Genomic DNA, 13689 nt, shown 5'->3' on the forward strand with positions numbered 1-13689 from the left:
CCATGGGTCTTCTCAAGCATTTCTTCATTGAAAAAGGTTTGAGTCTAGTTGATCCTGGGTTGGACTAAGTGACCTCTCCAGTCTCTACTTCCGTGGGGCTATGAAAGGTTTAAATGAGATCCACCACTCAAGTAGTCTCACTGCAGCCCAGGGCCATGTCTAGCTCTGGTCCCCAAATCTGTATAGCTCTTCCTCCATCCCCGAACAGAAGAGCCTGTCACAACCATACATCTTACCCCAACCCCACACAGAGGAATTGGGATTTCTCCCAGGAGATCAGTTGAAGACTATCTTTTAACAAGCAAGGCAAGCTTGTCGTAGACTCCAAGTGATGGCGATTTCACTCTCAGCACAGTGAGTTGGTCCAACATTGAGTTATCCTCGCAGCTAGGAACCATGCACCTCATTTCAAGGTAAATGCATCTAACTTCCTCCTTCAGCAGTTCTGTCTGGTTATGGCAGGGTTGCAAAGTCCCCAACAGACAAGTGCCTATGCATGGATCAAGTCTCCTTCCAGCCTTCTCCTTGATACACGAGATGAACTGAGAAAGTTATGTCTCCCATTTTTCAGGCCTTTATTTCTGAGAGTCACCTTTGAGCTCTCTTCAGTGCTGAACACAAGAAAATAAGACCCGGCTTTTCACGGGTCGGACCATAGGTCCATCTTGTCCCCTCTTCTGTATCACAGGGGCACAGAGCGGATGCTGAAGGAGAGAGTGAACAGGGGATGACCAGGGCTTTCCACTGCTCCTCTCCCACTTGCAGCCTCCAGCATTTAGGGTCTAGGACAGCAGTTTCCAACCTTGGGGTCACCACCCCATTTGGGGTCGCAACGATAAAAAATGGGGCTGCAAAGGTGCTTGAGAGTGTAGACCGATTATGATGAATACACTTCCTGCTTATCAATATGCAACAGTTAAAATGAGTGAAAATGTTTTTAATGAAAAATATAAAGAGCATAAACATTGTAGTGCCATATTTATGATGTGTTGATCTTGTCCGTATTGTTTTGGGGGTCAGAAAAAATGTCCCGGGTTTAAATGGGGTCGTGCTGAGGAAACGGTTGGGAAGCCCTGGTCTAGGAGGTTCTGATTCAGAGGCCATACCCCTAACTCCCATGCTCAATAGCTGCTGATGGCCCTTTCCCCCAAGAAAGTCCCTTCTTGAATCTGGTTAAGCTGCCAGCATCCACAACATCTCGTGGCAATCAGCTCCATGCTTTAATTACACCCGGTGTGAAAATAAATAGATTTGAGACTTTTAAGGGTGCTTGTCCCCCTTAGGTTCGATAGGCTGAGGTCTCTGTACTGCAAACCCTGAGTCACGTCTAATTGTTTAGGAGCATGCAGCGATACACTCACATTAAGAGTTAAGACGCTGCAGCCAGAACGGCGTTTTCCCCAAGACAGGGCTGAAACTGTGTGAGATCAGACTGACCGCATCACTAGCCAAAATCCAGACTTGCCAACAACAAATTCATGTGAGCTGGCAAGGTTACAGCTTGCGAGTATCAGAGGGCTGCCATGAGCATGGCAATGGCAGCACAGCCCCAGGTGAGATGTTACATAGGGCAGCATGCTCGTCTTGCACGCCCAGCTGACCGACGGTAAAGGCCCTGCTACACCTTCAAATTACAGCCGGATAGAAGTCAGCTCTAGAGTTGTGACACATGTTCAAGCACTAATTTTATAGCTGCTTGGCTCTTTTTATACCTGAATAGCTGTTTTTAATTGATTGATAATTACTTTGTGACTGGTCTTGATTTACTGTGCAATTTAACCAGTTCAATTGGTTGTGTGATAATTACTTTGCACTCATAGCCTGCCTTACTTTGCATGTGTGGCCAGTCTAAATGTATGGTGCAATTAACCAGTTAAATTGTGCAATATATATAACGTGTAGCAGGAGCCTCCAAAACAGAGGTGGCATTTGAGTCGGTTCTGACGGACCCGAGTCAAAAATGTAGGAGTGAAACAGCACTTTGCACAGGCAGCTTTTTCCTGGAATGAATGGCAATTAACTCAAATTAGCCTCAACTGGCCCAGGAAAAAGTTACCTTGGATGCTTCACAATTGGGACAATGGGTTTGTAGTCTGTAGAAGCCCAGATTAAAAGGCTTTGTCCCAGAAGATATCCCACACCTGTTTTTACCCACAGCTGCGCAGGCAGCACTTTGTAGTGCACACCAGCCTAGGTCTGCCACTGCTATAAGCCTTTGGAAACAGGGACTTGTAATGGAAACTGCTGCACAAACTTCACTCCGGGCATCTTTGCCATTGCTAACCAAATAGCAAAGTGCACAGGAACTCATTTCTTTTGCCACCCCTTGCCCACAGACTCCTCTCTCACCAAGATGCTCTGGGCGTTCGGGTAAATGGAGACTTTATTGAAGTCACCACGGGGTGGCAGCTGAACTGCACGACCGCGGGACAGCAAGATTGGGTGGATGCAAAAACTTTCCACTGCTTTCATGTAGTGCAGCGTCCAGGAGAAAGAATGGGGCCAGGCCTCCAAGCTGTGTGGAAATCCAGTAGACGTTTTCAGCCCTATTTGTGCAATAGCAGAGAGGGCCTCAACGTTGCTGGTAGTGGGAAGGTAGGACCAAACCCAGACGTGGGATATAACATAGCATTTTCACCTGAGATCTGACAGCTGCTGCTGCCGCCGTGATGCTTTAGTTTGATTGTTTGTAGGTGTAATCCAGTGCAATCCAGCGCACTCATGTTACCTTATTGTAAAGCCAAACTCCAATAAAGGGGTGAGTCTGGATACATTCGGGACCAGGTCATAGGTGGCCTGACCTAATGGTTAGGCCAGAGAGAAGGCAAGGGCCAGGGGCTGGGTCAGAGCCAAATTACCAGGTCCAAAGGGAAATCCAGGGGCAGAGTCCAAAACAGGTCAGGGTCACAAGCCAAGAATCAGATGCTAAGGTACCAAGTCCAAGGGATAATCTGCACGCCAAGGTCCACAACCAAAGCTCAGCAGGATCAGGAAACAAATCCCTGGGGAAATCCAAAGCTAGAGGTTTTGGCATCCTCCGAAATAATGAGCAGGAGTGTGACCTGGATTGCAGCAACAGTAGACAAGGGTTGTAGCATCCAGAGTATGCCCGACAGGACCAGCGGCAGGTGTGACCTGCCCAATTCACCTCCCCTGGACATTAATGCTGATCTCTAGCAGGTTAAATGCTCTGAGAAACACCCACCTGATATGTGTTACCCGGAGGGATTTGACTGACTTGAAATGGGAGAAACTCCCCCCTACCCCAAACCCAGGATTTTGATTCTGTTATAGGTGACGGTGCTTGGTACACGGATCTTAAAAGGAATGAGCAAGGCTAGGGATGCTGGAATATGGTGGGGTTTGCATGCCTCAGGGGGAAAAAAAAAAGGCTGAAAAAGAGAAATAGCCCTGTTTGTGTTATGAATTCATTTATTCTTAAAATAAAAAGCCAACCCCCACCTCCACATAGTGATTCTGGAGACTGTGCTGCAGAATTTGCAGTGTCCAGTGGCTTCCTTCCTCATCGTTTGGTGATGGGGGGGGGGATAATTTGGCTGAACTGGCCCCTGCTTTGTTTTGTCCTTGGTGAAGTATTCACCCACGAGTGCTGTGTGCATGGAAAAAAAACAATACTATAATACGGACTGCTTTCCCCCGACGCTCAAATGACTGAAATTCAGTCACCAAGAAAGAAGAGGCAGAAGCTGGTCCCAGCAGTCACTCCTCATTAAAACAGCTTGCATTGTATGTGAAGGGAGAAACATCGTTAGGAAAACCAGTTATGACTGTGTATAATGCAAAGTGCCCAGTGAATGTAAATGCCATAAGCAAGCACCTTTCCCAGCTTGTTCCAAATATGATTCTTTCCAATCCAGTGGTGTCCTAGGTTTATGCTTCATTAACAAAGAAATTAATAATGATACGGTCAAGCTCACTACAAACCTTCCTTGGCTCCATGGCTGGAGCAATATTGTGCAATAGATATAAAGTGTAGCAGGAGCCTCCAAAACAGAGGTGGCATTTGAGTCGGTTCTGACGGACTCAAGTCAAAAATGTAGGAGTGAAACAGCACTTTGCACCTTTGGTAAGCTTTACGTTATGTTTGACCTAAGGGTCAAAAAGACTGCTTATGCCTGACAAGATCCTCTGCAGAGATCTGCTCCTGCCTCCTTTATAGCTGGGGAGTTATGAGCAGAGATCCTGGTTTTCTGATAAAAAAAAAAATCCCCAATTTTCAGATTAAAAAAGTAACCCCAAATCCACCTTTAGCATGATTAAAAGGAAACACCACTATATATATCTCTATACATTAGAGATATCAGAGTCCATCCCCTGAAGCGCCTTACCACACTAGCACCCAAACACACCCCAAGGGCACTGGGCCTACCATCTTGCCCGAAAAGGAGCAAGGCCCTCCTCAGTGCCCCGTAACAGCTCAAGGAATGGCTGTAACAACCCCTTAAACCTCGGGGCAAGTCCTTTGTAAGCCAGCCTGCTCCCCTACAGCCCCTACATCCTTGCAGTTGCCTTCCCTTTGTTTCCTAGTCCTGCAAGCCCAGGTGGTCACTCTAACCGCTCCGGCCGCTCACACTAGTCCAGGTGCTGCCCAGCTGCTGCCATGCTACGTGACCATGCCTCAGGCTACACCGGTCGTTCAGAGCCATTGCTCCGAACTGTCTGCAGATTCAGGAAAACACAGCATCCATCCAGACCACATGCAGCGAAGACCAAGAACCAGAACCTCCTCTTTTTTTTATTTTTTCAGCAGTGGTACATGTTTCGGTACATGTACTTTCAGCAATGGTACATGGAGGAAATGCAAATCAGTAAGAGTCTGATCACAAAAAAGCAATTTTGAAGGCACACGGCTCCACTCTTTTTGGAATGACACCCGAAGCACGGAGGAAGAGACGGGCATAAAGAGGGCATGACCGATATCTTCAACACGCCTAAAAGCCTGAAGTGGAAGGAAAAGAGGCAGGGACTGAAGATAAGGAATTTGAAAGCAATGCAGCTCTGATCACCACACCTGCCACCCAAGAGGCGTGCTGAGTGAAGATGCATTCAGCTTTGCTGGCAGAACGGGCGTTCCCGGCAAAGCCCTGTAGTGTCTGTAGATATGTCGCTCTCTATCCATGTGCCACTAGAGAGTATAGCTCTGTTACCCCAATCCTCCACTTCCCTCGCAAACATCTCTGTGTCTCTTCCACCTGCCTTTAAATCCCCAATCCCATACACTGTTCTGTGCAGGGGGGCACTGACCTCAAGGATGCCTCACCCAGGCAGAGCAGCTGGAGGACTGGATGTTTGCCAGCTCCTCAGGACAGAGATCAGACTTTGCTGATTCTGGCCATAAGCAGCCATTCTCTGCCTCTGTTTGTCACAAAGGACAGAATAAGTCTTCCCCACCCCAATCGCGCTGCTGGGAGGTTTAGTTCGTATTTGCAAACCCCCAAGACCCTCAGATGAAAGATGCTATGAAAACCGCTAAGAGCTGCAGCTCCACTGTGACACAGATATTCAAACCCATTGCACAAAGGAAAGTAGGTGTTTTACAGGCAACTAAGAAGCAGAAAACTCAGTGTTGGGGAGAGAAGCAAAGAGGGTGAACGTTCAGCTTTCATAGAAGTCTATGTGCGCCCCAGAGCTGAACGTGTCGTCCAGCAGAAGGGTCACTAACTTCTGGGCGGACACGCTGCAGTCCAGCAGCTGCCCGCTCTCCTTATGGTCAAGGAAGAACTGGCGCAATTCAGCATCTCCCGTCCTGGTGCGAGCCACCTCCTGCATGTCTGTATCCAGAGGACCTATAGGAGGTAAGGAAAGAGTCATGTGACACGTGGAGGGCTGGACTTGTCAATCATTGGGATATTCTGTACCTGGTTGGCTGGGGCATCTCGAATACGGGGGAAATAGAGGTAAAGTCATTAAGCCAAATTCAATTCTCTGCACAGAAGATAAGTCAGAGGCCCTACACTTGCTTTTGCTAGGAACCTAGGATTAAAAGAGCCCTTCTGGGCCATTCAGACCTTTGTGTTAAGTTGGAAGTCTTTTAGCTTGCATTATATCACCTTTGGTAAGCTTTTAGCTATGTTACGTTAGACCACGCTAGCATAGGTGAGGCTACGAGAAGCAGTGTAAAGGGAACCGAGTCATAGGTGAGAGAAACTTCTTGAAAAGACTAACCCATCTTAGGGCATCAAATCTCTATTAAGGGTTCAGGTCAGTACGTTCCAGCTGACCAAAAGGGTGACACAAGAGCATCTCCTTCCTGACCACATGCGTCAAAGGTGCTATCAAGAAATGTGGAAAAGTGGATAAAAAGAGGCTCATTGCTTTGAGATAGATTCTTCTGGCTTCCTTTGCTGAGGTTCCTGTCTGCAGAAATAAGGAAGATCCCATGTCTCGTAGCAAATTTGGGTAAGATCCCCCTAGCAGGCTAGCCACCTGTGAGCAATTCTTAAGATTTTAAGATGTCGAGCTTCTAAGTTGTAAGACTGCTTATTTCTACTTGGGTCATACAAGGATACACAGGTATATACTGTGCTATTTTGTTAGAAATAATCATAATTGGAAATTCTAATAAAGCTTGCTTCTACATCTACTCCATTGAAGTATTTGCTTTGCATGAGAACAGGGGCTGTCAAAAGAAACCCTCAAACCCCCCAAATCTACTCTAGGGCCCCTCTACATGGGCAGGTAAAGGTGTGACGGGATCTAATACACAATTCACACAATCACGCCTGCTGCTATGCCACACATGCATGGCAAGGGGCGTGATTGTGCAATTGCACGTTATATCCCATCGTGCCTTATTGCTGGTGCAGGGGGAGTCTGATCCTGCTCCTTCTGCACTGGCAAGGAGCAGGCTCCCTTACACACCCCAGTTGAGGGGACCCCAGCTGTGGGGGCACCTCACACACCTTTGGGGCTGGAGGATTGCCATTGCAGTGATTCCCCGCCCTGGGGGTGCATGAAGCCCCTGGGGGGTGGGAGAATTGCCACAGGACAATCCCCCTACCCTAAGGGTATGGGAAAGGACATCAATGCCCCCAAATAAACTTTTGCTCTCCCCACCCACTCCCCAACCCTAGCAGTGGTCAACATCCCAATGCTTCAAAAAACAGGAAGGAGGGGGCAGGGGGAAACAACACATGAACTACTGAAGCTATGGGAAGACTTCCTATGGAGATCAATGAATCAAGCTCTTATTCTAGAGTCAACCAGAACAGAGTCGGGCCTGCAGTTACTGGGGAGCAGGTTATCAGAAAAGGAGAGCAAACGACCAGTCCAACACTTCAGAAAGCCGAGTCAATACAATTAGAGAGGTGGCAATAAGAGGGGACGCGTTAGCTGAATTACTGATGACCCCTCACATGACCTATAACCATTTGAAGGACCTAAATGGTCACCGCCTGTGTCTTTTTTCTGCCTGCGCTCCTGGCTTTTTTTCCCTTTCCCCTTTTATAGGTTGAGGAACTCCTGACCCAGCACAGGGCCAGTTCCACGAGCACATGGTTTATTTATGTCCGTATTTATTACAAATGAAAAGCGGTTCTAGCTAAAGGAGAAGTTCTTCTTAAAAATAAAAATCAATATACACCGAACAGGAAGGAAAGCAGTAAGAAACCCCAAGAGATTCCTAGAACTGGCCGGATGGCTATTTTCTACTGCTTTTTGTTTTTTTGTGAAACAGCACATGCCTACCCAGTCTTCCTGTAGCAGATCCACGTTTCTCCTGCATTCGCAACACTCAATGGCTCTGATTCTCCACCAAGGCAAAGTGGTGTAAGTCATCTACATCAAGTGCCCAGCACTGGCACTCAGAGCCAGGGGCTCTGTGGAGGACACAAGGAAGGCAAAGCTTACCTGGGGCATAGTTGAGAACTCGAACATCTGGCTCTTCGAGTGCCAGGACCTGGAACATCATGTCCCGCGAGGCCTTTCCAGTGCAATACAACGTCCAGCTCTTGAAGGGCTTCAGGGCACACAACGAAGAGATGTTAACGACTGTTCTGTGCAAACCGGGGCGTTTTCCAAAGGCCTTGAGGATAGAGGAGGTGAGGCAAAGCGCCGAGGTGACATTGAAGGCGAAGTAGCTGTTGACTTCATCCGGGCTGGTAAAATCCACAAAGAATTTGGAAATGTCTCCAAGAGACCCTGGGAATGGGGAAAAACATTACCACGCATGTGACATTTGCACAGCATTTGATACCCGCTGAGTATGGAAAAGAGGTTAACTAAATCCACTCTACCATAGTCCTGTACAGTGCTTTTAATTTGTGCAGAGGAAGGAAATGAGGCAAGTTATGTGATCTTACCTTGTGGACTTGTTCAATATCATACACATACAGAAGCCTTGTCTATAGTAGGGATTTGCCCGTCATGGTCATTAACGTACCTGCACCATGAGCAGAGCAGAGGAGCTTGAGGAATTTGCAGAAGGAATGATATGATGTCGTTGTCTGTACTAGCAAGGGGCTGGAAAGAACAACCTAGGATGCCCCCTCGAATCCTACCACCTACCCACCAATGCAAAGTCCTAGCTGAGACCAGCAAAGCTGCTATTTGAACTGTTGCCACTTATCTTAGTCGTAAGAAAAGAGCAAGAATTATTGTTTACTATGGCTTTGCCCCAAGGCAGCTATGTTGGTGGAGGGCAACTGCTGGCTTTGATGTGAAGGAAACGGCCAGACTCCATGGCACAGTCAAGAAGCAAACTCAACAGTTCACGTCCAGTCCCGCATTCAGTCTATATTGTCTAGAGACCAGCAGTGGCATCTCTCTTCTTCTGCCCATCAATCAGCCTTCTCATTCTGGCAGCAGGATCATTTGCAGTGCTCCCTTGAGAGCTTGCCACTAAGGTGCCCAGAGATAAAATTAATGCAGGCATCTTTCTGAAATAAGGTTGTTCCTAACAATTTAATGCCAGCCAACAGTGCAAGATCTAAGCACAGCCCCTCCTTACTGCTATGATAGTACTAGTGAAGACATGCATGGATTTACTCAGTTCCTCTGGCTAACGCAGGCTGGAGCTGAGTCCAGAGACTCATTACTTCAGGAGTAACAGGGAAGCTTCAAACCTCATTGATGTCAGCAGGGCTCTTTTCCCTGATTTAACAGGCTTTGAATGGGACTTACAGGGCTTCTATGTTGGATTCTGGTTCCTGCAGCCTTTTCAAAGCCCAGATGTGTATAAGCAATTTCCAGTGACCCTCAGCAGGCTCCAGTCGTGTGGCAGGGAAGAGACTGTGGTCATAAGAACAGAACCCTCTGCATTCACCTACCTGGGTGACTAGACTAGGGTCCCTGCATCCAGACTCTTGGTTCCCCAGGAACACGTGGCCAGCTGCCAGGATATTTATTTTCACTCTCTCTGAACCATATATATGGTTATGCTTATTATATATATATGGGAGAGATGATTTTAACGTTTTAGCACCCCTGAGGTTACAAGGTGTCACTTGAAAACCATATATATATTTTATATATATATTTATGGTTATGCTTACGTACGTGTGTGTATACACACACACACATACACATATATGAGAGAGATGATCTTAAAGTTTTAGTACCCCTGAGGTTACAAGGTGTTACTTGAAAACTCTCTGCATATATCTACCCTCTTTCATATTAATGTGTATATAATTACACACACACACACACACATTTATTCTACTACCGAGAGTAGGACTACTGAAGGACACCTGCTCATTAAGTAGGAGTCTATTTAGTACGGCTCACACATTTCTGCTGGGATTACAGCCTCATTGCGCACTGTTAGTTTCACTTCCAAATTTGGAGCGTTTCCATGTCACTTCGTAAACTGAGAGGGGGAAAAAAACACTCTCCCCACTGCCTTATCGATAGAGAGAGCAAATAAGATTTATACCAATATAGAGGAAAAAGAATATAAAATGAAAGTATGATCTTAATGTAACTCCAAGGTTACAAGGTGTCACTTGAAAACTCTCTGCAGATGTCCTCCTTCATATTAATGTTAGAAGTGTTTTTCAACTTCGCTGGGCCGGCCATGTCATCCGGATGTCTGATTCCAGACTCCCGAAGCAAGTTTTATTCTCCCAGCTCAGCTAAGGCGTACCTCCAGAGGAGGGCAGAGAGAATGCTTCTAGGATGTCCTCAAGGCCACCTTAAAACAAAAATGCAACACTGATGTCAGCTCGAGGGAGAGGATTGCCTGGAACCGCCCCAAATGCAGGAAGTCTGCTGCAGAGATCTCAGTACTTTGAAACCTCACAACAAGAACAAGAGATGGAAAAGCAGGAGTGGCAGAAACAGTGCGTCACGGTCCGAACCGGGAATCCAGCGCCACCCACCAAACACGGAAACACATCTGAGCAGAGCCTGTCAATCCCAGATAGGCCTCATCAGTCATCTTCAGACACACAGATAAGACAGTCATGGAAGATGACCACCCTCGACTACGAGGGATTGCTAAAGAAGAGCTTTTCATTGATCTATCTGGCTTTGAATTTAAAGTCTTTTTTTTTGGCAGTCATGGGTCACTCCGTGGCCTAACCCACCCTGACTTGAGATACAAAAGTTAGAGGAAGGAACGGATTTTCTATCCGCTCGAAAGGACTGCAATCTGTGAGCAAGTAGAGCATTATCGTTAACCAATCTTTCTAGTGCATAAATCACCCATTGCTTCTGTTGCAAAAACTACCACTCCTTTTTCACTTTTACTTCTTGCTATCTTGTGATTATCTGAATTGCAACAGGACTAAGAAGCCCCAATCAGGATTGACAGCCCTATTGTGCAAAGTGTTGGACAAACCAATGAAACCACAACATCTACCCAGAACAGCTTACAGTCTAAAGTCCAGATCTTCCACTGAAGTCGTCACAAACTCCCAGACAAAAATGAGTCTGTTTTTATACTGGCACACAACAGGGATATGGGCCATATTTGGGGTCAGGAAAGGATTTTACCCAAGGCCAGATCGGTAGGAACTCAGGGGGTTTGCCTTCCTCTGTAGCAGGGGGCAAGCCCTCTACATGGGATCTCTGCAGGGTGTACTAACAACCTTTTATAGAAACAGGATGTCAGGTGCCATAGCTCCCCTGCTTTTCCTACAGCAGATCAGGGGTATTATGTCTCTTATGTCAGGGTTGACGGTTAAGGAGTTTAGATTATGGTTTGTACAGGATAGTTGGGCTTCAAGGGCAGTGATTCTTCCCCTCTACTCGGCACTGGGGAGGCCACATCTGGAGTCCTGTGTCCAGCTGTGCCCCCCCCCCACTTGCAGAAAGGATGTGGACACATTGGAGAGTCCAGTGGAGGGCAATGAAAACTGTTCAGGGGCTGGGGCATAGGACTAATGAGGAGAGGCTGAGGGAACTGGGCTGATTGAGTCTGCAGAAGAGAAGACCAAAGGGGGATTGAATAGCAGCCTTCACCTCCCTGCAGCGGGGCTGCACAGAGGATGGAGCTGGGCTCTTCTCAGTGGGGGCAGATGACAGGACAAGGAGCAATGGGCTCAAGCTGCAGCAAGGCAAGTTGAGGTTGGATATTAAGAAAAACTCTCTCACGAGGAGGGCGGTGAAGCACTGGAACAGGCTCCCCAGAGAGGTGGTGGACTCTCCATCCTTGGAGGTTTTTAGGCCCCAACTAGACAAGGTTTGATCCTGTCCCACAATCACAGACAGTGAGGGCTGAAGGGAGCTCAGGGGGTCGCATCTAGTCCACCCCCCTGCTCCAAGCAGGACCAGCCCCAAGTATGTCATCCCAGCCAAGGGCCTGGATGCGAGCCCTGGAGGTCCCTTCCAGCCCCACCAGGATCCCACGCCCCTCACCACCTGCACCCCCCCACCTCTCCCCACGAGGCTCGAGGGTTTACCCGCATTGTTGACGAGGAGCAGCCGCTCTAGCCCAGCCTCCCCCGGCAGATCCCGCACGGCGCCCAGCACCCGCTGCAGCCCGGCAGCCGTGCCCAGGTCGGCAGGCACACACTCCGCCCGCAGCCCGGGGCAAGAGCCACGGAGCTCGGCCGCCAGCTCCTCCAGAGCCCCCTGCGCCCGCGCCACCAGCACCAGCACAGAGCCAGCGGCCAAGCGGGGCGCCAGCAGCAGGGCCAGGCTGCGGCCGAAGCCCCGGGACGCACCGGTGAGCACGCAGGCCGCCCGGCCCAGCGAGCCGAGGGCCCCCGCTCCGCCCGGCGCCGCCATCCGGGGCTGGTTGTGGGCACCACGTGGCGGCCCGACTTGTGAATGGGCCGTGGAACGTTCACACACCGCCTGCTACATTCGGCGCCGTCCCATTGGCTGCGAGTGTGCCGCTCCGCCCCGGCGTTCGGAGGGCCTCGGATCCAGCCGGCCTGGGTGGGTGGGTGGGAGCGAGGGAGGGGGGCGGCTGCAGGTTTACCCCGGTTTAGCAGACAACAGGCGGAAGGTCTGGGTCTTGTGGGTCTGGGGTGGCCCTGCCCGCACGGGAGAGAAACAGCTGGTTGGCTAGCCCTTGATTCAAGGATGATTTCTACCCCAGCTGTCCCTCGATTCGAGCATGATTTCTACCCCATGGTTGGCGGTCCCCCCGATTTAAGGACGATTTCTACCCCGAGGTCAGCTATCCCTTGATTTCACAATGGTTTCAACCCCATGGTCAGCAAGCCCTCAATTTGGGGATGATTTCTGCCCCTTGATTTGAGGATGATTTTTGCCTTGTGGCCGGGTATCCCTCGATTCAAGGAGGATTTCAACCCCATGGTTGGCTAGCCCTCAATTCAAGGAGGATTTCTACCCCATGGTCAGCTAGCCCTCAATTTGAGGATGATTTCTATCCCATGGCCAGCTAGCCCTCAGTTCGAGGATGATTTCTACCCCATGGTTGGCTCGCCCTCAATTCAAGGAGGATTTCTACCCCATGGTCGGCTAGTCCTCAATTCAAGGAGGATTTCTACCCCATGGTCGGCTAGTCCTCAATTCAAGGAGGATTTCTACCCCATGGTCGGCTAGTCCTCAATTCAAGGAGGATTTCTACCCCATGGTCGGCTAGTCCTCAATTCAAGGAGGATTTCTACCCCATGGTCGGCTAGTCCTCAATTCAAGGAGGATTTCTACCCCATGGTCGGCTAGTCCTCAATTCAAGGAGGATTTCTACCCCATGGTCGGCTAGTCCTCAATTCAAGGAGGATTTCTACCCCATGGTCGGCTAGTCCTCAATTCAAGGAGGATTTCTACCCCATGGTCGGCTAGTCCTCAATTCAAGGAGGATTTCTACCCCATGGTCGGCTAGCCCTCAATTCAAGGATGATTTCTACCCCATGGTCAGCTAACCCTCAATTCGAGGATGGTTTCTATCCCATGGTCGGCTAGCCCTCAATTCAAGGAGGATTTCCACCCCATGGTCGGCTAGTCCTCAATTCAAGGAGGATTTCAACCCCATGGTCGGCTAGTCCTCAATTCAAGGAGGATTTCCACCCCATGGTCGGCTAGTCCTCAATTCAAGGAGGATTTCCACCCCATGGTCGGCTAGTCCTCAATTCAAGGAGGATTTCCACCCCATGGTCGGCTAGTCCTCAATTCAAGGAGGATTTCCACCCCATGGTCGGCTAGTCCTCAATTCAAGGAGGATTTCCACCCCATGGTCGGCTAGTCCTCAATTCAAGGAGGATTTCCACCCCATGGTCGGCTAGTCCTCAATTCAAGGAGGATTTCCACCCCATG

General features: G+C 49.0%; 1 protein-coding gene across 1 annotated transcript; it reads right to left on the reverse strand.

Moving 5' to 3' along the window:
* Positions 1–4728: 4728 nt before the first annotated feature.
* SPR (sepiapterin reductase) lies at positions 4729–12220 on the reverse strand. Its single transcript, XM_006020921.3, has 3 exons — positions 11865–12220; positions 7870–8160; positions 4729–5807 (listed from the first exon to the last, which is right to left on the reverse strand). Exons 1-3 carry the CDS (start codon positions 12190–12192, stop codon positions 5617–5619), a joined length of 810 nt encoding a protein of 269 aa, XP_006020983.1. The 5' UTR covers positions 12193–12220; the 3' UTR covers positions 4729–5616.
* Between the last annotated feature and the right edge of the window lie 1469 nt (positions 12221–13689).

This window comes from Alligator sinensis, unplaced genomic scaffold (assembly GCF_000455745.1).
Source record: "Alligator sinensis unplaced genomic scaffold, ASM45574v1 scaffold12_1, whole genome shotgun sequence".
Taxonomy (NCBI): Eukaryota; Metazoa; Chordata; order Crocodylia; family Alligatoridae; genus Alligator; species Alligator sinensis.

Bases quoted from the DNA above. Each gene is read 5' to 3' on its own strand.
- SPR (XM_006020921.3), bottom strand. From the start codon at position 12,192: ATGGCGGCGCCGGGCGGAGCGGGGGCCCTCGGCTCGCTGGGCCGGGCG. The intron at 8,161-11,864 runs GTAAACCCTCGA...CCCCATTCCCAG, and splicing joins GCTCCTCGTCAACAATGCGG to GGTCTCTTGGAGACATTTCC. The intron at 5,808-7,869 runs GTAAGCTTTGCC...TACCTCCTATAG, and splicing joins AGTTCTCAACTATGCCCCAG to GTCCTCTGGATACAGACATG.